The following is a 25,513-nucleotide window of genomic DNA, read 5'->3' as shown; positions in this document are numbered from 1 at the left end:
CATCGGTGCGGCTCATCATGTAACACCAACATTACCTACTGACTTTGCTCTACAGCTGGCGCCTGAGCAGGTGCTCGAAACTCGGTCCGTGCGACGCGGCAACTCCTCCGTCCAGCAGGTGCTGATCAAGTGGAACAACCTGCCGACCTCGCTCGCTACCTGGGAAGACTATGACGCGCTTCGCCAAGAGCTTCCGTGCGCCACTGCTTGAGGACAAGCAGTGTTCCAAGGGAGGGGGAATGTGAGCACACCGCCTGATGACCGGCGCCTGCCTGCTGTCGACGGCCAAAGCTCGGAGGATGCCAGTGTCTCTAGTGCTCAGCCTAGGAAGCGACGGCCCAGGTGGCCCAATCTGCGATACGTCGGACAGGAGTGGGCCAAGTAGAAGCGCTTGCATGCGCTGGCTGAGGCAACGCCTCTGTACTCTTAAGGAGAGGGAGAGGAAGGGAGAAGTCACCAAGTTGTATACACATTCTGTTATTTCCTAAACTAAAGCACTCGTCTGCCATATCCTGTTCTTCTTCCTCCTCCTCGCTGCCGTGCTGCCGTGCTTCCCAATCCTTCTGCTTCCACTCTCGATTTCCCCCTCTGCTATCTCTCACAAGTTGTTCCCAGAGGCCGTCCCGGACGACGACTGTGGCATGGAGTGGAAGGGTGTGACGTGGCGTGGGACCCGGACCATGACCTGAATGCGCGCCTGTAATCGCCGTGGCACCTAGGCGTGGCCAACGACGCATGGATCCCCGTGCTGGCCTACTTCCACGGCGGCGGCTTCTGCATCGGGTCCGGGCGGTGGCCCAACTTCCACGCCTTGTGCCTCCGCCTGGCCTCCGAGCTCCCCGCCGTGGTGCTCTCCTTCGACCACCGCCTGGCGCCCGAGCACCGCCTCCCGGCCGCGCACGAGGACGGCGTCAGGGCCATGTCCTGGCTGCACTTCACCGCTGCCGACCCCTGGCTCGCCGACGTGGCCGACTTTGCGAGCGTCTTCGTCGTGGCCACTCGGCGGGCGGCAACATCGCACACCATGATCATCGCCGGGCTCGTCAAGGCGGCCCGCCGTGCGTATCCGCGGCGCCCTCCTCCTCACGTCTACCATGGCCGATGATTTCTGTTTTCTTTTCGGAAGAAAATAAAAGGGGCGAGCCGCGGGGGGGGGGGGGGGGGGGGGGGGGGGGGGGGGGGGGGGGGGGCGGCGGCGGCGTTGGTGCACAATTGTTGAATCAGCTCATCGGCGGACACAAACGTGGAGTGTACCAAGCTTTGTTTTTATCTTTTCATGCATGCCACTGAAATTATCTAGTGTACTTATAATCTTTGCAAGTATGGGCATTCTTCTTGCTTTGGTCTGAATAAATTACCAAGACAATTTAAAACATTTTGTCTCTCGGTGTAAGTCAATGTAAAAGACGACGAGATGAGGTAGCTTTCCTCTTTGGAATTTCAATGAGAAGAACTTTCAAAGGTAGAACGAAAAGTATAACAGTATGGCTACAAGGAGACATGTGCAAATTATGATACTTACGTCTGATTTTCAAGGACGTAAGAGAAAAATATGAGTCTTTGATATGGAGAGGTGCAAGGACATTCTAGATGAAAAAAAATACTACAACATCAACAAAGTCAGTCAGTCCTAAATAAGTTAGGGTAGACTAAAGTTGAAACCCACAGAGTCTCTAGTCATGGTTCAAGCACTTCAATAACTGCTTTCCAAGCACTCCTATTTAAATATAAATATCTAGGTATATTTCAAGCTTATAAATCTTTTTTTATTGTCTCCTCATGTCAATTTCGGTCTAACTCTACCTCTTCTTATATTATTAACATGGCTTAGAACTGCACGTTGCACTGGAAAAGCCAATTTGTGTGTTTAGATGGTTTCCCTTATACTTTTTGAAACAAAAGGTTTCCCTTAAACTCACACCTCTAATTCCAACTAACATTTTCGCTTTTCATGTCAACATTCCACAGGTATTTCACCACGATCATAAGTACTAGATGGAGTGCATGAGTTTCACCTATGCAGCTATGCTACGCTTGCAAGTTGCAGCTAGTCTCACACGGTTGCAGGCAGGAGGAGCATACACCAAAATTGTGAGGACAGCTAATCGCCCAACTACTCCATCCAACCCAGCCGTTCCAACTTCTATTCATTCTATTCTAGATAGACGCTGTTTCTCCTTAGAAAATTTGTACATACAGGAAGAAAAAAACACAGGACCATTCCGTTGACAAATTCGACTCCTCCCTGGCCTTGGTCAGTCGGTCATCTCCGCCGGCTCGGCTCAACGCGGGGGGCACGACCACCACCACGCCCACCCTCCTCTTGTATAGTCAAACCGCTCCCCCTCCTCCTTCCTTGTAACCTTCGCAAGAGGAGTACCAGCAAGGTCCCAGCTTTTCCCCGTGTTCTTCTACTTCTTCCCCCGCCTCGCCTTCGTTCCGCGCGCCACCAAATCTCTCGAGGCAGCGGAGTCCGGGGACGCCGTTCTTTTCCGTTGTGCTTCCTTGGGCTATTGCTGCTGACCGCCGGCGATTTTGGCGAGGTCCGTTTGGGCGGCAGGTAGGTAGAGGCGGTTTTTTCTTGGCGGCTGGTGGGATGGATAGCCACGCCGCCGGGTCGAGCTCCGGCGGATCCGGGGATGGCGCCGCGCAGCCCAGGAGGAACTCCAGGAAGCCCAAGTGTGAGATCTTCTTTCTGAATACGATTTCGCTGATATTATCTCTATATTTTAAGGCTTCAATCAAAGGGTATTATCTCTTCTTTCCTTTCTGTTTTCCTTGGGGTCACCTTTTCTTTTGGTATTTTTAGGCTGGTTGTTTGTTAGTTTTGTGCTTGAATATAAGTTTTATAGGAGTATAACCTTGTGAGGTTTGATTTCAAATAAGTTCTGAAATCTGATGTTCTGTTTGTACTATATTTTTATCTCCTTATTAGGATAATATGGTAGAGGAACTTTGAGTGCATGTTTTTTGCTCTCTTAATACACCATACTCCTATGGATGCTGAGTAGTGTTAGAACCAGGACTGGAGTTTCAAGAGATTAAAAAAAAATACTGCAATTTGTTTAACTGACGATTCTGCTCATCAGATATTCATTTTTCAAAAGACCAAATATTCATATCAGCTTTGCTGGTTTTCCTTCAAAAATACACTAGCTTTGCTGTAATTAAAGGATTTCTAACGTTGTCCTTCTGTGCAAACAGATTCCAAGTTTACGCAGCAGGAGCTTCCAGCTTGCAAGCCGATTCTTACTCCAAAATGGGTAAGCTCAATAGTACAAATTTCCCTTGGTGTCATCAGCTTTCCTACATCAAACCCCACAAATGGTTATGCTTAACTTCTTATGTTACACAGGTTATTTCAGTATTTGTTCTTGTTGGTGTGATTTTTGTCCCAATTGGTATTGTTTCGCTGCGAGCTTCACAACAAGTATGCCCAATATCCTGTCTGCTTGGTTTGAAATATAAGCTCCGTCATTTTGTTTATGTTGGTTGTTTTCTCTGCTGCAGGTTGTCGAGATTGTTGATCGGTATGATGACGCATGTGTCCCTGCTGGTGTGACTGACAAGCTTGCTTACATCCGGAATGATAGTATACCAAAAGCCTGCACAAGGAATCTGACGGTAATGGAATTATCCGCATGTCTTCTTCTAACCTGAAATTTTGGGAATGGAAAAAACTATAATAGAAACAGCATTGACTAGTGAAGGTGTGTGAGATGTCAGTTACTTTACAAGTATGCATCTTGGCATAAGATCAAATGAATAATTGGCTGAAATATTTGATTACATGGTCTTCAGATTACAAAGGATATGAAACAGCCGATTTTCGTGTATTATCAGCTGGATAACTTTTACCAGAATCATAGGAGGTATGTAATCTTTAGCCAATGCTCTCTCTCTCTCTCTCTCTCTCTCTCTCTCTCTTATTGTTTTAAACTTTGTCAGTGAGAAGTCTTCTTGCTCTTAAGATGTATTTTTCCCTACTTAACTGAAACATTCATCACATTCAGGTATGTCAAGAGCCGTAATGATGTACAGCTAAGAGATAAAAGTAAGGCGAGTGAGACTGACAATTGTGATCCTGAGGCCAAAACGGTAGATGGAAAGCCAATTGTGCCTTGTGGGCTTATTGCATGGAGCCTGTTCAATGATACATATAATCTCATCCGCAACAATGAAACCTTGAGTGTGGATAAGAAAGACATCTCTTGGAAGAGTGACAGAGACCACAAATTTGGGAGTGATGTCTTACCAATGAACTTTCAGAAAGGACCTCTTCAAGGTGGAAAAATACTTGATTCAAAAATCCCGGTATGTTCATGGGTCTTGCTTTGTATCATCCTTTTTTTGCATAATGGTGGCCACCTAATAGGGAAAGTATGCTTTTAGCATACAGTAGTTATCAAGTTTAAAGATCAAATGACTCCCAATGAATTTTCTCTTAGATTGATTAAGATAAGTTGTTTTGATCATTTTGGATACCTTTTGCCTCCGAAGTCACTAACTCGTTTTTCTTCTGAGCAGTTGAGTGAACAAGAGGACCTTATTGTTTGGATGCGAACTGCAGCACTTCCAACATTCAGAAAGCTGTATGGTAGGATATATGTTGATCTCAAGGAAAACGATACAATTACAGTCCAATTGGAGAACAACTACAACACCTATAGCTTTAGTGGCAAGAAGAAGTTGGTGCTTTCTACAGCAACCTGGATTGGTGGAAAGAATGATTTTCTGGGCCTTGCATACCTCACTGTTGGTGGAATCTGCTTCTTCTTGGCATTTGCATTCACCTTGTTATACTTGATAAAACCAAGGTTAGTGATTTTCTGGTTCTCATGTATTGCAATTACATCAAGATGAACATGCTATAAGACATATCTGGTGACATCACTTCTTGCTGCGTTGAAGTACTAATATGATTTTCTTCTGGTCACCCACAGGAAAATGGGAGACAGCAGCTACTTGTCATGGAACAGAGCCACTTTAGGTCGCTGATATGCTTTGGAACCTAATTGTTACACAGGCAACACCAAACAATTCAGATTATGGTACAAATGTATCTTTGTACCAAATAGAAATTTTATTTGTGATCGTTGGTGTAGAATATATACAAAGTAGTCTTGCGTGTACAAGTGACAACTTTGGATCCACTCGTTCACAGACTGTACATTACATTGAAACAAATAGCTTTATTTTCTACAAAATTGTATAGTCAGAAGTCAGAAGTGAATGTCAGTTACATGCTTTGTTTTTCCTCATAAAACAACTAAATCTAACCTGCATGACTAAGCTATGAGATGAACTTGGAGCTCTTCAGAAGTGATCAGTCCTCGAAGGCTTGTCAGCCTGCTACAACTACTAACTTGACTCTGCTTTTAACTCTTATTTTTCATGCCACGCGCAGCAAGTAATTGCTGAGATACTGGCCCTCAGGGTATGCAGGGTCGATGGGGTGATCACAGGCTGGCCCAGCTTGACGTAAGACCGTAACCTTACGGCCAGCCATTGATGCAGCACCCTAAAAGCAGTAGCAAGAGGAAGTTATGAGCATCTATGTGGACAAACCAACACAAAATTGTCAATATCGATGCGAAGAACATAAAAGAGCCATTGCTCTGATTTATTTTAGTCAACGGACACCTTGACTTAATACTTGGAGGGCTGTAACCTTTCTTTTATTTGGTAAGAGAACCTTCTTCTTCTTTTTTACTTTCACAGATGCAAAATAGTTTGACACTTTGACATACTAGAAATAAGTAAACAGGTGGCAAGATGTATGTTGAGTAGTTATGCTATGAGTAAGTTCCAGAACATTGTGATACCTGAATGGTTTTGAGGAACACGCCACTTTGGGTCATAGCTCCAGAACAAGAGCATGTCATGAGTAACCCCCCTGGCTTCACCACTTGCATTGCAAGCGTGTTCAAGCTTCTATACATACCGGATGCACTTTGTAGCACCTGCAAGTACAAGAGGTGTCGATCAACAAAAACAATGAAAAAGGATATTAAGAGAATCAAGATCATTTGACTTGGTAAGCTCTAAGAATGAAGGGACTGCCATAATTTCATCTGCAAGGGGTACAACATAACCCATTTATCCCATACAATACAGCACCTGATTAGATAATATTAGTGTGAGTAAATATGTGCCAGCTGCCTGAAATTAGGACAAAGGATTGGCTGCAGCTCATGGCATACATGCCAAGGGTGGGGGCTTGCTTAAGAATAAGAAAGAGGAATCTTATGGAAATAGCATGGAATAAGGTTTGATCCTATTCATGGGGGTAAATATCCCATTCCAAAAATCAAAACAATCGGGACTTTTTGGGGAAATAGAATAGGGACTTTTTTTGGATTGGCACGACATAAATGCAGCAAAAAAAAGACTAAGAAAGAGGCAAATTGGAGTAGATTCAGGTGTGAGTCATGAACTAATAATTCATAAACACTAAAAATATAGCATGCTTCAGCGTTCGCATGCACAGATAAAACATAGATTCATTTCAAGTCAAACTAGAAGTTAACAAGTAAATCTTCCAGGCCCAGAGGACGCAATTATGTATACCTTCTTTCGCGGCGCCAACTTTGGAGGGTCAAGGATTACCAAGTCCCACAGCTCATTTTCTGAGATAGCTCCTTTCATGAATGTAGTTGCATCTCCTTTTACAAATGAGATTTTTCCATGGTTTAGCTCATTCAGAACGATATTCTCATTGGCAAGGTCTAGTGCCAATCCTGATGAATCAATGCCTGAAAATGATTACACTGATTGAAATATTTTGTACCGGAAATCCAGCAGAGTATTATAGGAAGGAGACTACCAAAAAATATATCATAGTGTGAAACTTTCAAACAGACGATGCTATCCCGCCAAAATTCAATTGTAAATAACTTGAAAAGCACTTGAAAGATGTTTATCAGCTTAAAGTATTTTACCAATGACATTATTAGCACCACCCTTAGCTGCGTTAAGAGCAAAGCCACCACTGTAGCAGTAAAGGTATCAGCTTAAAGTATTTTACCAATGATCCTTTGAAAGTAATGATATGAAAGAGCGGTTTTCCCGTTGATCCGCATAAAACCCTGTCTTCCGACCCTCTATGAGACTAAGGTCCCGTTTGGCAGGGCTTCACTTCACTAGTGAAGCCATTTTTTTTGGCTTCAGCTCTACGAACAGTTCCACCGGTGGAGCTGAAGCGGTTTTGGTAAACCGTTTGGCAAAATGGCTTCCCTGTGAGAGCATGTTTTTAGGGGTCTGGAGGAGGAGCCAGGAGAAGCCACTTTTTTTTTGGCTCCATCCCACCCCAAATCACTGTGAGAGCATGTTTTTAGGGGCTTTACAAGTGAAGCTATTTTACTTTACCCCGTTTGGTAGAAAACGGCTCCCGAAGCCGGTGAAGAAGCCCTGCCAAACGGGGCCTAAGTAGACAATGCCATTCTCCATGACCTGAAAACAAAACAATACCATGGGTGATACAACATCGCAGAAACAATATATTGTACAACCTCAAAAGTCAAACTAATTGCAAAAGGTAACAGCGCACACTTGCTTCAACCCCCCCCCCCCCCCCCCCCCAACACGTAGGAGAGCTGTGTATCATTATATTAAAGAAGGAAAAAAAGGGTAAACAAACCTGGTTACACCCACACCCACACCCACACGCCCATTGGATCACAAAATTACATACATGCCTTTTCCTTACAAATACCAAAGATCTAGCCACTAGGAACGAGGGCCAACAAGAAGGAAATCCCTCGCACTCCAGCCATTGCCCAAAGCTGGCCCTCCTCAGCAAGCAGCAAAGCAGTAGCCATATTGGCAGCAAAGCCGTAAGAGACACATTGGTTCCTATGTTTCGCATCAGTCTCATTACCATCTTGCCAGCTCAATGAGTGTGGTAAGGTACTACAACTACAATGAGGGAATTAAACCTAAAATATGAACTATCAAGACCAATTGATACTGAATCATAAACTTGTCTAAGTCAACAGGTCCACCTTAACAGTTGAGAGAAAAAATCATAGAAACTAGGTCTAAATTAGAAACCATATCTACACGAGAATCAAGACATGAAGAGATGTGATTGAAGAGATGTGATTGAGAGAGAATGTATGTAATTGGATAAAAAATTGTTATATAGAAACTATATATTGGAATCATGGTTTTTATATGTAGTGTCTATAAAAATTAATAGATATAGAAACTACATGTAGCTTGTAGCATTGGTACTGCCCGGTAAGTAGGGATTTGTACTTTGTAGTAAACACGTGTGTATGCACAACTCACTGTGGATGCACGCAAACGACCGGTGGTAACTTTTTTTTGTTTTATTAGATAAAAAAGGTGACCAGCGGTTAATTAAGGGCACGTTTGGCTTGGCTCTTTGGGGGCTCCGGCTCCTTCATGCAGCGACTGTGCAACCCTGTAGATCAATGTAGCGACTAAAAAAACAGCTCCGGCTCCTATACAAATAAACGTTGGTTGAGAAGGAGCTGCCAGAGCTACGTTTGTAGTGCTCCGCCGGCTCCGCCACAGTACCCGCACAATGGTAGAGCCGGAGCCGGCGCGAGCTCCACCAAACGCGCCCTAATTACTAGTGGGTTGTTTTGGACTTTTGGTCACTCCCATGTTGGAGTAATTTTAACCACTGGATTTGGAGTATTTGCTCACTCATCTGAGACCGGATCACCCGGATCCAGCTACTTTACTGTAATCGCTCGCTGCGATCGAGAATCGAAGCTCGTCTCTTTCTGTGATGACTCTTTCCACGCAGTTAAACAGGTCAAAAAGGCTGCGTCAGGTCCAAGCTAAAGCTCACCACAGCCTAGCTATGGAATGGTCTACCACACACACACATGGTTAAAAAGAAAATAACAACGTTGAACTGGATCAAAGGGGCTCAAAGACACAAAGTGACATGACGCTATACATATACAGGATCAAGCACAGCTAGCTATCGCAAATCACAAATCAAAACGGCTGTGGCACGGCATTTTCTCCTTCACAGTAATTTTAGAGTGTGTCAAACCTGTCGTACTCTAACTAATCACTGTCATTTCTTTTCAGAACCAAATAAAGCTTCTAATACGAACTCCAACAGAATAGCTCATCATCCTGTGAGTACTTAATGATGATACATGTGGATAGCTAGTTATAATTTTAATGGTTATTTTGGGCTATCTTTAATAACAATTGTAAAGCTTGTTAGCTTATATGCAAATAAATTACAGGGTAATAACCTGATTGTTTTATGTAACTGCAGAGATGGGTACTTTCAAAGTAAAATTAGATCAAATACCTATTTGTTGCCAACAATGGTTCAGGCTCCAAAATTTATGGTACGATGTTTTGCTTTTCTACTAGTGTTTCTCTATTTATCTAACGTGTCAACAATGCTTGGGGCACAGGTCACGTGGTTGCACACTAGCTCAAACGTGAGACACTTGACACGGTGCAGATTGGAGGAGGGAGGAGGGAGAGGAGAGGAGAGATAGAAAGACTAATAGGATGGTCCTACTCTTCAAGTCTTCAGCAGCAGCAGCAGCAGCAACAGCGGATGTGCCACTCAAGTGGCAAGTAGGAAAACCATGAAAAATTCTAATGTGACCTTGACCAAGGGAAGCGTTGTATTTTCATCCTCACACTAGTAGAGAACAGACCTTTCATCCGAAGCTAAAATGGGCTCTAGTCCCGGCATTTTTTGCGCCCGGGACTAGAGAGACCTTTAGTCCCGGTTGGTGTCTCCAACCGGGACTAAAGGTCCCTGCCCAACGGCTACTGCGCTCGGCACAGTGGCAGGGGACCTTTAGTCCCGGTTGGAGACACCAACCGGGACTAAAGGTGGACCTTTACTCCCGGTTGGAGCCACCAACCGGGACTAAAAGTCCTCAACCTTTAGTCCCGGTTGGTAACACCAACCGGGACTAAAGGTAGACCCTTTAGTCCTGGTTGGTAACATCAACCCGGACTAAAGGTCCCCCGATGTGTTAGTTCAAAAGGGAAGCATCCCATCCATTGTCAGATGTGTTGTGTAGGTGGGGTGGTAAGCTACGCGCGAGGCAATGCATGAGGTCTTGGGTTCGAAACTCACGGGACGCAGCGGTGGGAGGTATTATTTTTTTAAAGCTGGGAGGACCTTTAGTCCCGGTTTGTGTTACCCACCGGGACTAAAGGTCCCCCTTTAATCCCGGTTCGTGACCCGGGACTAAAGGACCCCCCTTTAGTCCCGGATGCTTACTCCCGGGTGGGGAACCGGGACTAGAGGGGGTTCCCCACCGGGAGTAAAGCCCGTCTCTGTATTAGTGTCAGTTAGTTGCCATCATCGTTAAATCTGACAGCAATGGCATGAAGTTAAAGATCGAGGCTCCAAAATTTATGGCCGGATGTTTTGCTTTTCTACTAGAGTTTCTAGTGTTTCTCTATTTATCTAGCGTGTCAACAATGCTTGGGGTGTGGGTCACGTGGTTGCACACAAGCACGAGCGCAAGACCCTTGACACGGTGTAGGTTGGAGGAGGAAGAGGGGAGGGAGAGAGAAAGGCTGATAGGATGAGCCTACTCTTCAAGTCTCGAACAATAGCAGATGTGCCATTCAAGTGGCAAGTAAGGAAACGGTGAAAAATTCTAATGTGACCTCGACCAGGAGCAGTGTTATTTTTCCATACCTCAGTTAGTTGCCATTATCGTTAAATCTGACGGTAATGGCATGTAGATAACCAGACATGTTTTAGTATATGAACACGTTAAATGCCACAACTTTTTAAGTGGTAGATATAAAATTCCAATTTTTTTAGTGGCCCAACATATTATACTTCCCTTTCTATGAAAGAGAGGCCAAAATGGCACATTCTCGCGTTGGTTTCTGGTCCAAGCGAATGCATCATTGGCACCGTACGGTAACAGCACAACATATGCGCCGCCGCCATATGCTGATGTATAGATCTCGTCGCAACTCGCAACTGTTGTTTTCAAGAATCTCGTATGTTTTCTTTTCCTTTTGCGAAGCTCATTGAGCTATAAGTTAAATGGGCCAAGAAGCAGCCCAGCCCAGCTATGCAAAATGGCGTCCACTCAAAAAAAAAAAAAACGGTATGCAAAATGGCGCGCATTCTACGATCTGGCGGGAAAACACCCGCCTGCCACACTGATCTGCTCCCTTCCTCGCGTTCCCAAACCGATCTATCACTGCATCTCCGATCGATTAGGTCATGGAACGCACACCACCGGCGGCGAAGAGAGGCTCAGCCCAAGTCGCCGGCGACCCGGTCGGGGAGCGAGGCCGAGAACTACGCGCGCTCGATGACGGCACCCTACCCTGTCGGTGAAAACGCGCCTCCGTGGCTTGGATGGACCACCGTGACGTTTCTTGGAGGGGCAGGCAGCGCAGCACCCAGGGTCGAAGCAGAATCTGGAGTGCGTGGGAATGGTCAATGTCAGGTTAGAGAGGGTAGGCAAATTTGTTGAATTTTCATGTGAACTGGTTTGCGCTCGTCCTGATTTGTGACGAGATTTGTGAATATGATGTTCTTGCGCTGCCATGTTTTTTTTTAAACAAAACGACAGGTCAGTAGATGTTGCCTGCGACCTGGAAGAAGGCCCATTTGCTTGTTATCTGGCCCATTGCCACGTCCTATGGAACTGGCCTGATTAGCGAAGCCCACTTCGCACATGGGCCTTAGCATCTGGCAAACTAGATTCAGAACTCCTTTTAAAAAAAATTAGAAAAAAGAACTATCTTCTCACAAGTCACAACACAAGCAAAACACAAGAAAGAGATAGCCAAATCCGATCCTTTAGAAATATTGATTTCAATTGTTTTTGTGTCTGTTGCTAAAAAAAAATTGTTTTTGTGTCTTTGAAACCTGAATGCGTGAAGGATAGGTTCTAACATTAGATTTTGAGGGAAAAAAAACAAAGAGAGAAAAATGATTTTGTTTAACAAAACGACACGACTAGTCGGGGACCATCTGGCACGTGGACAAGAATCGTGCACCTGAGGAGATACCGCCATACCGGCTACGGCGGCCCAGGGGTTCCTTTGATTACATGATTCGCTTGGACCACATACCCTATTTAATCTTCTTCCATCTTTCAGACCTTATTTAACTAGGAATTGACTCGATCCAACGAATCTATATCTATACACTAAGGAGACAAAATTTCTAGCCGGCTTTTTCTTTCCTCTGGGTCATGTTTCTTTTCTATTTTCACGGTTGCATTAATATTGTAAAAGGAGATTAGGAGCGGGGAAGAGAATAAAAATAAATACGGGGTTCCAGATGTAAAGATGTCAAAGATAAAGAAAAGGTGGAAGGGTCTTAATAATTTTTGAAATAGATCAGAGTCCTAATATAAAATGTCTAGATCAGAGTGGGCCTACCCTGATGGGTTTTTTTTTTACCGGGGCTGAATCCTGGTTAATACTTAACCGGTCAAATATTAGTTTAGATTTTTCCGTACCTTTTTTCTTCGAGAAAATTTTTTCAATACGTTGAAGTTAGAAAAAACAAAACAGATCTCATGGTTAAGGAGAGAACGTGAGTATTTTTTTTTCATGTGTTTTTTTCTTGAATACTTTTTTTATGTACGTTAAAGGTGTGTAAACGTGAGTCCAGGAGTTTTGCCATACATTTTTATCTTTAAGAAAAAAATGTTTGTTGTCTACTATATAATTGTGGATGTGGATAACTTTTAAAAAAACAAAACAGATCTAATGGCCAGGATAGTTGGAGTCTTTGGATTAATGGCGAGATGCTTCCGTGAGTCCAGGAGTTTTTGCCATACGTTTTTATCTTTAAGAAAAAAAATTGTTTGTTATCTACTATATAATTGTAGAGGTGGATAACTTTTAAAAACCAAAACAGATCTAATGGCCAGGATAGTTCAAGTCCTTGGATTAATGGTCAGATGTTTCTGATTAATGTGACAATTTCTAGCATTTATCTTTTTTGTTGCGCTTCTGGTGAGGATTAACATGTATGCTCTATTGAAGCCTCTAATTAGTAATAGTAAGATAATTTGATAAGAAACATATTTTTAGTAAAATTTGAATTAGTAGATGGTTTAACTAATCAAAACGTGAACAAAAAACTTGAGTAGCTTATTATCTAATCCAGTCTAAATAAATGTATCTCATCAATCACCGATGAGGGCTATCACGTGAAAAATCAAGAGAGATTTCCGGGCATAATCACCGGTTGACACTAATCTTTAACACATTGACAACTAACTCCTTGTTGACTTTAATCAAAGATCAAAATTATAGATTTTTATGGGTCCTCAAAGGCCATGGGAATTGATTGCAATATAATAACCAATAAATAGCGAACTATTGATATATAGCAGCAAGGCTATCTCGAGGTTAAGAGTCGGCTATAGCAATTTATAGCAGGCTAAAACGACTAAACTAAACAGGTAAACAAATAGCGACGTACCGATCAAAATAGCTATAGCCGGCAATAACGACACATGTAACCGACTGTTTATTTACTTGAAATGTAGCAACACATGGATAGAATGAAAATTAAAATTAAAATTTATTTATGTCTAAATATTTATGGGCTTTGCAATAGAAAAAAAGCTCTATCAAGATTGTATTTTAATTCAGGCTTAATAATACACTATCACATTGTTGCCAATATTAACTTATATTTTGATGTCATGGTTATCACAAAATAAATTATAACTTTTAAATTTTGCAAATGGCAAAACATAAATAATATGTACAATTTCTATCTTCGTTCCCCAAAATGTTTGATAGTTTTTTTCTCCCGTTGCAACGCACGGACATATTTGCTAGTTAAAACCAAAAAGGCTATTATGTTTAAGGTGACTTCGTCCTTATAGCATCTCCGATAGTTCCTAAAAACTCAATAGGTAAATCAATGTGTTTTTCAAGTGGCTAAAAACATTGCAAGAATATTTGTTAGGTTTCTCCAACATTTTCCAAAACTCGATCTTAAACTATAGAAGTTAATTTTGCATCATGAATCTCGGACTATTTTCAAATCACACTAACCACTTTTATATTTTCCTTTTTCTGTTGTACATTTATATTGGAAACCCTGTCCTTCTCCTTATTCTTCTCCACATCCTTCCACCTCTAGCGGAATCGATACATGTGCGCATATTTCCACGTGGTTGGATCGAGTTTTTTCAAGTGTGGAAATATTGAGAGTTGAGGTAGGGAGTCGTTGGAGAACACCTTTTTTCAATCTTCTATCTCAGGTTTCTCTTGAGTTAGTATTTGACAGAGCTTTACCTAAAAAAGATAGATAGAAAAGTAAAGAATGGAACCCCTAAAGGAGGCCTGTGAAACAAAGTCTAACATAAATAATATAATGAAAGGATCAAGATGCCCAAGAGGGGGGGTGAATTGGGCTAATTCTAAATTCTCTTGCAATAATCAAATCCTACGGATAGCCCAATTAACCCCTTGTGCCTAGAAAAGTGTTTATATCAAACTAATGCACAACAACCTCTCAACCTATGTTCCAAACTTACTCTAGCAAGCAATTCTATGGATGTAAAACAAGTATTGAATTGCTCAAAGTAAATACTCAAAGTAAGTGCTCAAAGTAAGTAGAGAGAGAAAGGAACGCGGCGATGTTTTGCCGAGGTATCGGAGAGTCGCCACTCCCCACTAGTCCTCGTTGGAGCACCCGCGCAAGGGTGTAGCTCCCCCTTGATCCGCGCAAGGATCAAGTGCTCTCTATGGGTTGATTCTTCGACACTCCGTCGTGGCGAATCACCCAAAGCCGCTCACAACTTGAGTTGGGTCACCCACAAGCTCCGCCGGGTGAACACCAAACTCCCAATCACCACCAAGCCGTCTAGGTGATGGCGATCACCAAGAGTAACAAGCACGAACTCTCACTTGACCATGCGAAGCCTAATGAGAAGATGGATGCACACTTTGCTACTCTTGATTTGCTAGTGAGGCTACTCTCTTGGATTCTCAAATCACAAACACCTCACTAGGATCTTGCTCTTCTTGGCACTCACAAACGTGTATCTCAGCTGTTGGAATGAGCAAAGGATACTCCACTCACGAGTGGAGCTTCTATTTATAAGCCAGCCTGAAAAACTAACCGTTATGAGCTTCTGTGGGGTGACCAGACGCTCCGGTCATGATGACCGGACGCTCCGGTCAGTTCAACCCGCGAACCAGCATTCAAGTGATGACCGGACGCTGTCAGGGTCCGGTCAGTACCGATCGGACGCGTCCGGTCGCTCTTGGATGCTTACTGTAAACGACCGGACGCTGGATACTCAGGGTCCGGTCACACTGACCGGACGCGTCCGGTCACACTTTTCCAAGTCTGGACCCTTACTGGAGTCGACCGGACGCTGGTCCTCAGCGTCCGGTCACATGACCTCCCAGCGTCCGGTCACACCAGACTTGATCTTCTCGGTCAAATGAACTGACCGGACCCTGCGGCCAGCGTCCGGTCGCACCGGAGCCAGCGTCCGGTCAGTATTTGACCCTCCATTCACTTTCAACTTCCGAACATATGTGAATGAAGTTTGCTCTAAAGGATCTTAGGCATTCATAGGAGCTACCTAGAGCTAGTTTTAACAAGTGTGCACCACACCTAACTCACTAGACTCAACTAGGTCAAGCTACCCGTTCATACCCCCCTTCATAGTACGGCCAAAGGAAAAACAAAGTCCTAAACTACTCTAAGTGTCTCTCCAACTCCAATCGATACTTAGAACTAGTCATCCTTAACCTTGTCGTCCATCCTTTGAAAACCGAAACGATTTCCATCGTAGGGGCATGACAACCTCGATTGCCCAATCGATCTCCATTACCATGACCTAACTTACTTGTCTCTGCAAAACACACGTTAGTCATAGTAATCTTTGTATTGACATTAATCACCGAAATCCAACTAGGGGCCTAGATGCTTTCAATCTCCCCCTTTTTGGTGATTGATGACAATACCACCTCGAGTATGTTATGGAGTGAGGTTTTTTTTGACGGGCTTGGTTCATATAAGCTTTTGTCAATAAGAACAAAAGAGTTAGTCAAGCTTATATGACCCAAGCCAACATAATGTACTCAAAGGATATGAATTAAGCATGAGTACAAATAACAAAGCTCATTTGCTTTGAAGTAAAAACGCGGAAGCAAAAGCAAATGAGCATTCCACAAGTGATGTGACATATAGATAAAGCAAAGTAGAAATCACACATGTCAAATATCACAATCATGTAGATAGCACTATCACATGAATATATAATAGTATGCATGAAAGAAAACACACGAATGCATAAGAAATAGTGTATCACACAAATAAAACTCCAAATATATATAATAAGCTAATACTAGATAACTAGCTCCCCCTAAAACTCGCTCCCCCTAAGTCTACATACTCAAACCCTCTCCCCCTTTGGCGTCAAACACCAAAACCTAAGGGTCGGTCGGTGGGGCTGCAGCGGACGAGTCGGGTGCTGAAGTACGTGGAGCAAGATGGAACTAGGCGCCATCACCATCTGACCCTGAGCTCTGAACTGACTGACCCTCTGAAGCAGGAAGAGTCGCTGAAGCGGTCTGGGTCTGAGCTGGTGCTGCCTGTGAAGCTGCAAGAATGTCTATCGTAGGATCTGATGAGGCGACAGACGAGGGGAGCCTCTGAGTGGTCATGATAGCTGGAGCTGCTGTAGATGGACCGGCAGTATGCATGTGAGGTGGAGTAGGCATGCCGGTCAACTCGCTGAATGATGCTCCAAGACTCCTAGAGACTGACGACTCAGGCACGAATAGCGAGGAAGTCTGCTCTGGTGAGAAACCTGTGTGATAAGGAGTGAACTGCGGGGCTACACCAGGTGAAGCTAACCACTGGGACACCTGTACAGGAGGTGAAGTAAACTGAGCTGGAGGCTGTCCCTGACTCTGAAGCCCGATAGACTGTACTGCTGGAGTCGTCGAAGTGGTAGGAGGCTGTGCAAGCTGAGGCGAAGTCTGTGGCAGTGGGATCCCAATGGCTATCACTACATGCTGCATGAATCCCATGAGCTGCTGCTGCATAAGTAACTGCTGGTGCTGAAGGAGCTGCTGCTGCCGCTGAAACTCGTCCTGACGAGCCTGAAACTGAGCGAAGTTAGTAGCTGTCTCTTGTGCCTGTCGTGTCTGATCCTGCTGCATCCGCTCAAGAATAGCAATGAGAGCGGGGTCTGTCTGTGGAGCAGGTGGAGCAGAACTGGAGCTACCGGCCTCTGCATCGTGTCTGCGTGGAGGCATCTGAGGTATAGGCTGGTAGTCGTCGTCGGAGTTGTCACTGTACTCACTCACCTCCTGCTGTGCCTCTAGCTCCACCTCCTCAGTGGCTGCAATCCCCCTGATGATCTCGTCCTGCTGAGCTGCAGACTCTGGCACATCGGGGCGACGGCTAGGCTGACTGGGTGCCTGAGGAGTGGCGTGCCTGATCCTCTGTGACAGGTTGTAAGCTGGGAACTCTGTAGTGGCACCTGTATACTCATCCATCATGCCAGGGGGCTTATCAATCACAACTCTGCGGATGAGGAACGTGATCCAGTGAGCATAGGGAAGCTGCCTGTGACCCTTGAATCCCTCAGCTATAGTATCCTCCATCTCTGAAAGAAGGAGGTCCCAGATGTCAAACACTGTCATCTGTATGATGGCATTGAGAAGCCAGAGCTGTAAGCGAGTCAGGCCCTCCCTGTATCCCAACCTGGGAAGCAGTGTCCTCCTGATGATGGCCTCTAGTATCCTCGTTGTAGGAGTCAAGTCACTGGGGTTCCTGCTCGACCCCTCACCAAACGGCTCCTTGAAACAAGGGCGCACTAAGTCCGTAGGGGGCACCAACCCTCCATGAGGATGCCTGGGAGGCTCCTGATGTCCATAGCAAACCTCATGCATCCTTACAGGCTGCTCCTGTAGTCTTAGTATCTCTCTGGCCCTGCTACTCGTCACTCTATAGTCTTTGCCGTTGAAGGCAAAGTGAATGAATCTGTGATGAGGATCGATGTAGAGCGAGGCATAAAACTGACGAACCCAAGAAGGTACATATATCCCTGTCCGTCCAATCAGATCTGACAGTCCTGGCAAATATGACAAGTATTGCCGAATGCCCTCTCCGGCTGCTGCCACAATGGACTCTATCGGACAGACCCTCTGTGATCTGAACACTGCCCCACTGTTTAGATATGCATTGTAGAAATCCTCCTGCAGTGGCGTGTAGAACCCCTCAGCTGCTCTCTCATCCCTCCTCGGAGGGAACCAAACCTCAAACTCAACAAACTGCAGCTGCTGAACCTGTCTGGCTGTAGCGGCCCTCAAGTCGAGGTGAACCACTGGAGGCGGACCCTGTGGTCTGGGCGGAGGGCGTGAACCCCTGCGCCGTGTAGCTGGCCTCGGTGGAACTGCAGCACTGGTACGACTCGAGCGGCATAGCTGAGGTGCCGGCTCGGTCTCCTGACTCTCCTGAGTCTCCTGGGCTAGCTGAGGCTCTGCTGGTGGAGGCTGCTGCTGTGCTGACGGACCCTCCTCAATGGCAACCCGTCGTCCTGCAAACGTGGCAGTCCCAGCTGGACTACCATGACGATGCTCAACCTCCTCAATCGCAGCTCTGACTGCGGGTGAAACTGGCTGATCTGCAATGACAATTCCCCTGCGGGTGCCACCTCTCTCGGCACGCTCTGCGGCCTCTGCAACAGCTGCTGCTCTGGCTGTCTCTGCGTCGGGGTACTTCCGCTTCTTGGATGTTACTTGCTTGGTTGATTTGCCCTTGGATCCGACTGGCTGACGAGGCGGGGGCCTCCGATCATCATCACCTGGACCACCACCAACATTCTTGGTGCGAGCCATCTGAACTGACAAGATGGTGAACTGTCGCTGATGAAGATCAACTGTCAAACTGTCGCTTTCGAGGCTTGGCCTCGATCCTTACTCGCGAGCTTGGCTCCGAGTTGACTGCCAACTGCCAATTGAACCACAACGGAACCGACTCGCTGCACGATAGAATAGATGGATATACAAATAAATACCATATTGCTAATAGATACGAAACCCTAATAGAGAAAGCAATGTAGATGCGAAATTGAATCGAGTGGCTTTCTACCTGACGATCAGCGATCCGAGAATAGATAAGACGTCACGTGGGGGATCTCGGAACCGGTTAGGGTTAGGTCAAACGCCCTGAATGCAATGGGGAATCAATGTATTTAGAATTTGATCTAGGTCACCATTGTATAGATCAAGATTGAAACGCAGAACTCGCCTTACCAACCAATGGGAGGATAGGGCAAGACGAGCAGCCTGGCAACGGTGAATCGACGAGCTTGGGCGTGAGAAGGTCGGCGAGGAGCTAAGCAGGCGGTGGCACATGGGACGAGCCACGAGGCTTGGTGGCGCGCTAGGCCAGGGCGCGAGGCTCGGCTGCGGGCACGGGAGGCTGCGGCGGCGCGGCTGGACAGCGGTACGGAGGCGCGGGCGTGAGGTTCGGCTGTGGGCACGGGAGGCTGCGGCGGCGCGGCTGGACAGCGGCGACTTTGGCGCAGGTCACGGTGGCGATGCGGCGGCGGCTCGGGCTAGGGTTCGACGGGAGACAGGGGTTGCGGTCAGTTAAGTAATCCCCCTACACGTGACAGAAAAGGAAACGGGAAAAGAGTCCTTAAGACGCGCGAGATCTACTGACCGGACGCTCCGGTGGTAGCGACCGGACGCTACCACCCAGCGTTCGGTCGATTCCAGAGAGGTCCGAATCCTCTGAAATCGCGACCGGACGCGTCCGGTGGTCCATGACCGGACGCAGGCAGGGTCCGGTCAGTTTAACTTTGCCATCCTCCGATCGATCGGACGCTGAGCCCTTTTTGACCGGACACACAGACGCAGCGTCTGGTCACTCCTTCAACAGCAGTTCACCTCCTGTGAACTGACCGGACGCTGGACAGCAGCGTCCGGTGCAGCGTCCAGTGCACCTTTTACAGCAATCCTTCAACATTCCTTCGCGCTACCTGTTCCCAATCAAGTCCCAACTTGAATAAGATCCAAATAAACACCAATTGGGACTGATGTGAGTGACCTCTCTCAAACCTTCATATTTTTCAAAATATTTTGCCTTAGGCTATAATTCTTTTTAAGAAAATAGGCAACAAGAGGGCAAATGGAACAAAACGATAAAACAACATTCATGCATATGTAATACTTGTAAGTAAATCTAGTTGCTTGTCAAGTTTGATCCAAGGTTAAGCTTCTTCACACGCTTTTCGGCGGTTATCTTAACCATGTTAGACAAGCCCTATATGCATTGCCACAAATTAAACATGTTGTATATTACAATGAATGCAAGGGACAACACAAGCTCAATTTTTAGTGAAGTTACTAAAATCAAGTACATTGAGCTCATTCCGCAATCTACAAAATGTGGCTTCATCTAACGGTTTAGTGAAGATATCCGCTAATTGATCTTCGGATCTTACACCTTCTAGTGATATATCATTTTTAGCTACATGATCTCTTAGAAAGTGATGGCAGATATCTATATGCTTGGTGCGAGAGTGTTGAACCGGATTATTTGCAAGTTTTACCGCACTTTTATTGTCGCACAAAAGAGGTACTTTCTCTAGAGCTACTCCATAGTCTAGTAAAGTTTGTTTCATGTATAATATTTGTGCACAACAAGCACCCGCGGCAATGTATTCCGCTTCGGCGGTGGACAAAGCCACACTATTTTGTTTCTTGGAGGACCAAGACACAAGTGATCTACCAAGCAAATGGCACCCTCCGGATGTGCTCTTTCTATCAACTTTGCATCCGGCGTAGTCCGAATCGGAATAGCCAATTAATTCAAATAAAGCTCCTTTAGGATACCAAAGGCCAATGCTTGGTGTATGCTTAAGATACCTAAGGATTCTTTTTACGGCAATTAAATGAGTTTTCTTAGGACTAGCTTGAAATCTAGCACACATACACACACTAAACATGATGTCGGGCCTAGATGCGGTTAAATATAACAAGCTACCAATCATGGAACGGTAGAGAGTTTGATCAACCGAGTTACCTCCCTCATCTAGGTCGAGATGTCCATTGGTAGGCATTGGGGTCTTGATTGGCTTACATTCATCCATCTTGAATCTCTTGAGAAGATCTTTTGTGTATTTCTCTTGAGAGATGAAGATGCCTTCTTTCATTTGCTTGACTTAAAAACCAAGAAAGAATGTAAGCTCACCAATCATTGACATCTCGAACTCCTTAGACATCAATTCACAAAATTCTTTGCATGAGTCTTCATTTGATGATCCAAAGATGATATCATCAACATACACTTGACAAATGAAGATATGCCCATCAAGCTTCTTGGTGAATAGTGTGGTGTCGACCTTCCCAATGGTGAATCCCTTCTCAATAAGAAAGTCCCGAAGGCGCTTATACCAAGCTCTTGGGGCTTGCTTAAGCCCATATAGTGCCTTGGACAACCTATAAACATGATTAGGATATCTAGGGTCTTCAAACCCGGGAGGTTGATCAACATAGACTAGTTCATTAATAAAGCCATTTAAGAATGCACTTTTCACATCCATTTGATATAGTTTCATTTCATGATGTGATGCATATGCAAGAAGGATACGGATGGCTTCTAATCTTGCAACCGGTGCAAAGGTTTCTCCAAAATCTAGACCTTCCACTTGAGAGAACCCCTTTGCCACTAGTCTTGCCTTGTTCCTCACAACAACACCTTGATCATCTTGCTTGTTGCGGAACACCCACTTTGTTCCAATGACTCTTGCATCTTTTGGTCGCTCTTCAAGATTCCAAACTTTATTGCGAGTGAAGTTGTTCAACTCTTCATGCATGGCATTGATCCAATCTGGATCTTTAAGAGCATCTTCTACCTTGGTAGGCTCATAGCAAGAGACAAAAGAGTGATGAGCAATAAATGAAGTAAGTTTTTGAGATCGAGTCATCACCCCCTTTGTTGGACTCCCTATGATAAGATCTTGTGGATGATCTTGTAGGAGAGGTGTATTTCTTCTATTGACCACTTGAGGAGGAGGTTGTGGAGCATCAACATCTTATGCTTGTACCACCATTTGCTCATGGGAGATATGAGTATCTTCATTTTCTACTCTCCCAACTTTTTCACCATCTTGTGGTACATTTGATGAAGAGGGTTGATTGATGACTTGTACATCATCTTTATCATCTTTTGGCTTGATGTCTCCCACCGGAATATTCTTCATAGCCTCCCTCAATGGTTCATCACCTACATCATCAAGATTCTCATGTGCTCCTTGGGAGCCGTTAGATTCATCAAATTCCACATCATATGTTTCTTCAACCAAGCCGGTGGCATGATTAAATACTCTATATGCTTTGGACTTCAATGAGTAACCAACAAGAAAACCTATATCACAACACCTTTGAAACTTCCCTAGGTGTTGCCGCTTCTTGTAGATGTAGCACTTGCAACCAAACACCCTAAAGAAGGAGACGTCCGGCTTCTTCCCATTGAGCAACTCATATGGAGTCTTGACAAGGAACTTTTGAAGAAATAGGCGGTTGGATGCATAACATGCGGTGTTGATTGCTTCCGCCCATAGAGCTTCGGGGGTGTTGTACTCATCTAGCATTGTCCTTGCAAGAGTTATCAAAGTCCGGTTCTTCCTCTCAACTACACCATTTTGTTGAGGAGTATAGGTTGCGGAGACTTCATGTTTGATTCCAACTTCATCACAATAAGCTTCTATATTTGTGTTGTCAAACTCTTTGCCATTGTCACTTCTTATCTTCTTGAGCTTCACTTCAAATTCATTTTGAGCTCTCTTGGCAAACTTCTTGAAGCAAGATGCAACTTCGGATTTGTCATGAAGGAAGAACACCCATGTATATCTTGAATAGTCATCCACAATCACAAGACAATAGAGATTTCCTCCCAAACTCTTGTATGTTGTTGGTCCAAATAAATCCATGTGTAGGAGTTCTAGCACTCTTGTGGTTGACATGAAAGCTTTGGTTGGATGAGTGTTTGCAACTTGCTTGCCGGCTTGACATGCACTACAAAGCTTGTCCTTCTCAAACTTCACATCCTTCAACCCTCTCACCAAATCATTCTTCATAAGCTTCTTGAGTGAGCTTATCCCAACATGAGCAAGTCTTCTATACCATAGCCACCCAAGTGTTGTTTTGGTGAATAGGCAAGTCTTTAAGTTTGCATCTTCGGAGGTGAAGTCAACTAGATATAAGTTGTTGTATCTAAATCCATTGAATATCACTTGATTGTCATCTACCTTGGACACAACAACCTCCTTCTCGGTGAATAAGCATTGAAAGCCAAGATCACACAATTGCCTAACGGATAGCAAATTGAAGCTCAATGAAGCAACATAGAGCACATTGGAGATGGAGTGATCATTTGATATTGCCACTTTGCCCAATCCTTTAACCTTGCCCTTTGAATTATCTCCAAATGTTATTTTCTCTTGTCCATCTACTTCTTCATCTAGTGAGGTGAACATACGAGGATCACCGGTCATATGTTGAGTGCAACCACTATCAATAACCCAATGACTTCCACCGGTCTTGTAGTTCACCTACACACAAGAGATTCAAGCTTTAGGGATCCAAGCTTGTTGAGGGCCCTTCACCTTCTCAACAAGTGACTTAGCCACCCAAATTTTCTTAGGCCTACTCTTGTTGGGGGGACCCAAGAACATGACTTTCATCTTTCCACTCGAATCTTTTCTAAGCATGTAGTGAGCATTGAAAGCAAAGGGTCTAGCATGCTTGGGCAAGGGTTGTGGCGGTGGAGTTTGACACTCATGAGCAAAGTGGCCTTCTTGTCCACATTCAAAACATCTCTTTGGCTTTGGCTTTGGCTTTGATTGTTGGTGTTGAGCTTGAGCCTTCTTCTTCTCTACACTTGCCATATATCCAAGCCACTTCTATCCATCTTCATGACGGTACTCATGAGTAGCTCACTTTGGAGATGCTTGCCCCTAGCAAACTTACTCAATCCCACCTTGAGATGCTCTTTCTCCATCTTGAGCTTCTTGTTCTCTTCCTTGAGAAGATCATTGTTCTTCTCCTCCTTGAGTTTCTTGACTTCTTCTTTTAACTTCTCATTTTCAAGGATCACCTCTTTGTCATGATCAAGAGTTTCTAGCACAATGGTGTTATGACTTTTCATTTCTTCAAGATCTTTCATGATCTTCTCATTGTTACTCTTGAGCTTGACATACTCATCATAGTCATTGCACTCAACCACTTGCTTGCCCTTGCTACTAGATCCATGCTCAATGCTTTCATCAATTAAATCATCACATGAGGTAGCTATATCAATCTTAACAACATGGTTAGTAGCATCATGTGGCTCATTTGGTAAGAATTCTTGTGCAATAATAAGGGTATCATAATTGATCTTTAGAGTTGCATATTCATCTTTTAGCTTATTGTGACTAGTGATAAGCTCATTGTGCACCCACTCAAGTTTATCATTTTTATCTTTAAGCTCTTTCTTAGAAGATTTGAGCTCCTTGAGTTTGGATGATATAGAATCATTTGTTTCTTTGAGCTCATCATTAGCCTTTTCTAATGTGTCACATTTAGCTAAGAGTGAGTCATTTTTAGCATCAAGTTTTTCATTTGTAGCTCTACTCTTTCTAATGATCTTAGTATATTTTCTAAGTATTTTGACAAGATCATCATAAGTGGGTGAGTCATCATCATCGCTATCACTATCATCATCACTAGCATGTTCATCATCACTACTATCATCACTCTTAGTTACCTTGCGTTCACCTTTGGCCATAAGGCATAGGTGTGTAGAGGATGATGGCGATGGTAGCGGTGAAGATGCAAGATCAATAGCAATGGTGGCCACCTTTTCATCGTCACTATCATCATCGGATGATCCACTTGATGAATCAATATCCGTGAGCCAATCACCGACAATGTAGGCCTTGCCACTCTTCTTCTTCTTGTAGAAGTCCCTCTTTTTGCCATATCTCTTCTTGTATGGCTTGTTCTTTTTCTTTTCATCTTCATCACTTGAATCATCTTTCTTGCCCTTGTTCTTGAACTTGTCTTTCTTGGGCTTTGTGCATTGATGAGCTAAGTGACCAAGTTCGCCACAATTGTAGCAATACATCTCGGAGATTGGCTTTCTTCTTGAGCTAGTGAAGAACTTCTTCTTCTTGCCATCAAACTTGATGCCACTCTTGTTTAGCCTTTTTAGCATCTTGGTGGTCTTCTTCACCATGAGGGCAAGGCTTTCTTCATCATCTTCATCACTTGAGCTCTCATACTCAAGTTTTGCTTTGCCCTTGTCTTGGCTAGCTTTGAATGCTAGGTCCTTCTCTTTCTTCTTTGTAGAGGATGAACCATCTTGTGGTGTGATGTGCATGTACATCTTATGCGCATTGATCTTTCCCAAGATTTATGTCGGTGTAGCGGTGGAAAGATCACCTTGATGTAGCACGGTCACAATGTGCCCATATTTATCAATGGGGAGGACACTCAAGATTTTTCTTACAACATCGGATGA

At 44.5% G+C, this 25,513-nt stretch overlaps 3 protein-coding genes across 3 annotated transcripts; 2 read left to right on the top strand and 1 right to left on the bottom strand.

Annotated features, from left to right (window-relative positions):
* Positions 1-641: 641 nt before the first annotated feature.
* LOC136465201 (carboxylesterase 15-like) lies at positions 642-1,105 on the top strand. Its single transcript, XM_066464036.1, has 2 exons — positions 642-654; positions 720-1,105. Exons 1-2 carry the CDS (start codon positions 642-644, stop codon positions 1,103-1,105), a joined length of 399 nt encoding a protein of 132 aa, XP_066320133.1.
* A 1,093-nt stretch (positions 1,106-2,198) lies between these two features.
* LOC136466702 (ALA-interacting subunit 3-like) lies at positions 2,199-5,207 on the top strand. Its single transcript, XM_066465194.1, has 8 exons — positions 2,199-2,681; positions 3,205-3,263; positions 3,356-3,430; positions 3,511-3,624; positions 3,802-3,872; positions 4,014-4,314; positions 4,528-4,817; positions 4,944-5,207. Exons 1-8 carry the CDS (start codon positions 2,597-2,599, stop codon positions 4,996-4,998), a joined length of 1,050 nt encoding a protein of 349 aa, XP_066321291.1. The 5' UTR covers positions 2,199-2,596; the 3' UTR covers positions 4,999-5,207.
* On the bottom strand, positions 5,173-7,100 carry LOC136466703 (uncharacterized). The gene is made up of 4 exons (XM_066465195.1): positions 7,028-7,100; positions 6,571-6,755; positions 5,826-5,963; positions 5,173-5,521 (listed from the first exon to the last, which is right to left on the bottom strand). The coding sequence occupies exons 1-4, from the start codon at positions 7,080-7,082 to the stop codon at positions 5,393-5,395; spliced, it is 507 nt and encodes a 168-aa protein (XP_066321292.1). The 5' UTR covers positions 7,083-7,100; the 3' UTR covers positions 5,173-5,392.
* Positions 7,101-25,513: the final 18,413 nt, after the last annotated feature.

The sequence above is a fragment of the Miscanthus floridulus genome, chromosome 7 (assembly GCF_019320115.1).
Source record: "Miscanthus floridulus cultivar M001 chromosome 7, ASM1932011v1, whole genome shotgun sequence".
NCBI lineage: Eukaryota > Viridiplantae > Streptophyta > Magnoliopsida > Poales > Poaceae > Miscanthus > Miscanthus floridulus.
Note: the sequence above shows the minus strand (reverse complement) of the source record. Positions and strands in the feature narration are given on the sequence as shown.

Excerpts from the sequence above, each read along its gene's own strand:
- LOC136466703 (XM_066465195.1), bottom strand. The coding sequence starts at position 7,082 with ATGCGGATCAACGGGAAAACCGCTCTTTCATATCATTACTTTCAAAGG. Across the intron at positions 6,756-7,027 it reads TTACTTTCAAAGGATCATTG|GCATTGATTCATCAGGATTG; the intron begins GTAAAATACTTT and ends AATCATTTTCAG. Across the intron at positions 5,522-5,825 it reads TGTTCCTCAAAACCATTCAG|GGTGCTGCATCAATGGCTGG; the intron begins GTATCACAATGT and ends TACTGCTTTTAG.
- LOC136466702 (XM_066465194.1), top strand. The coding sequence starts at position 2,597 with ATGGATAGCCACGCCGCCGGGTCGAGCTCCGGCGGATCCGGGGATGGC. Across the intron at positions 3,264-3,355 it reads CGATTCTTACTCCAAAATGG|GTTATTTCAGTATTTGTTCT; the intron begins GTAAGCTCAATA and ends TATGTTACACAG. Across the intron at positions 3,625-3,801 it reads CCTGCACAAGGAATCTGACG|ATTACAAAGGATATGAAACA; the intron begins GTAATGGAATTA and ends CATGGTCTTCAG.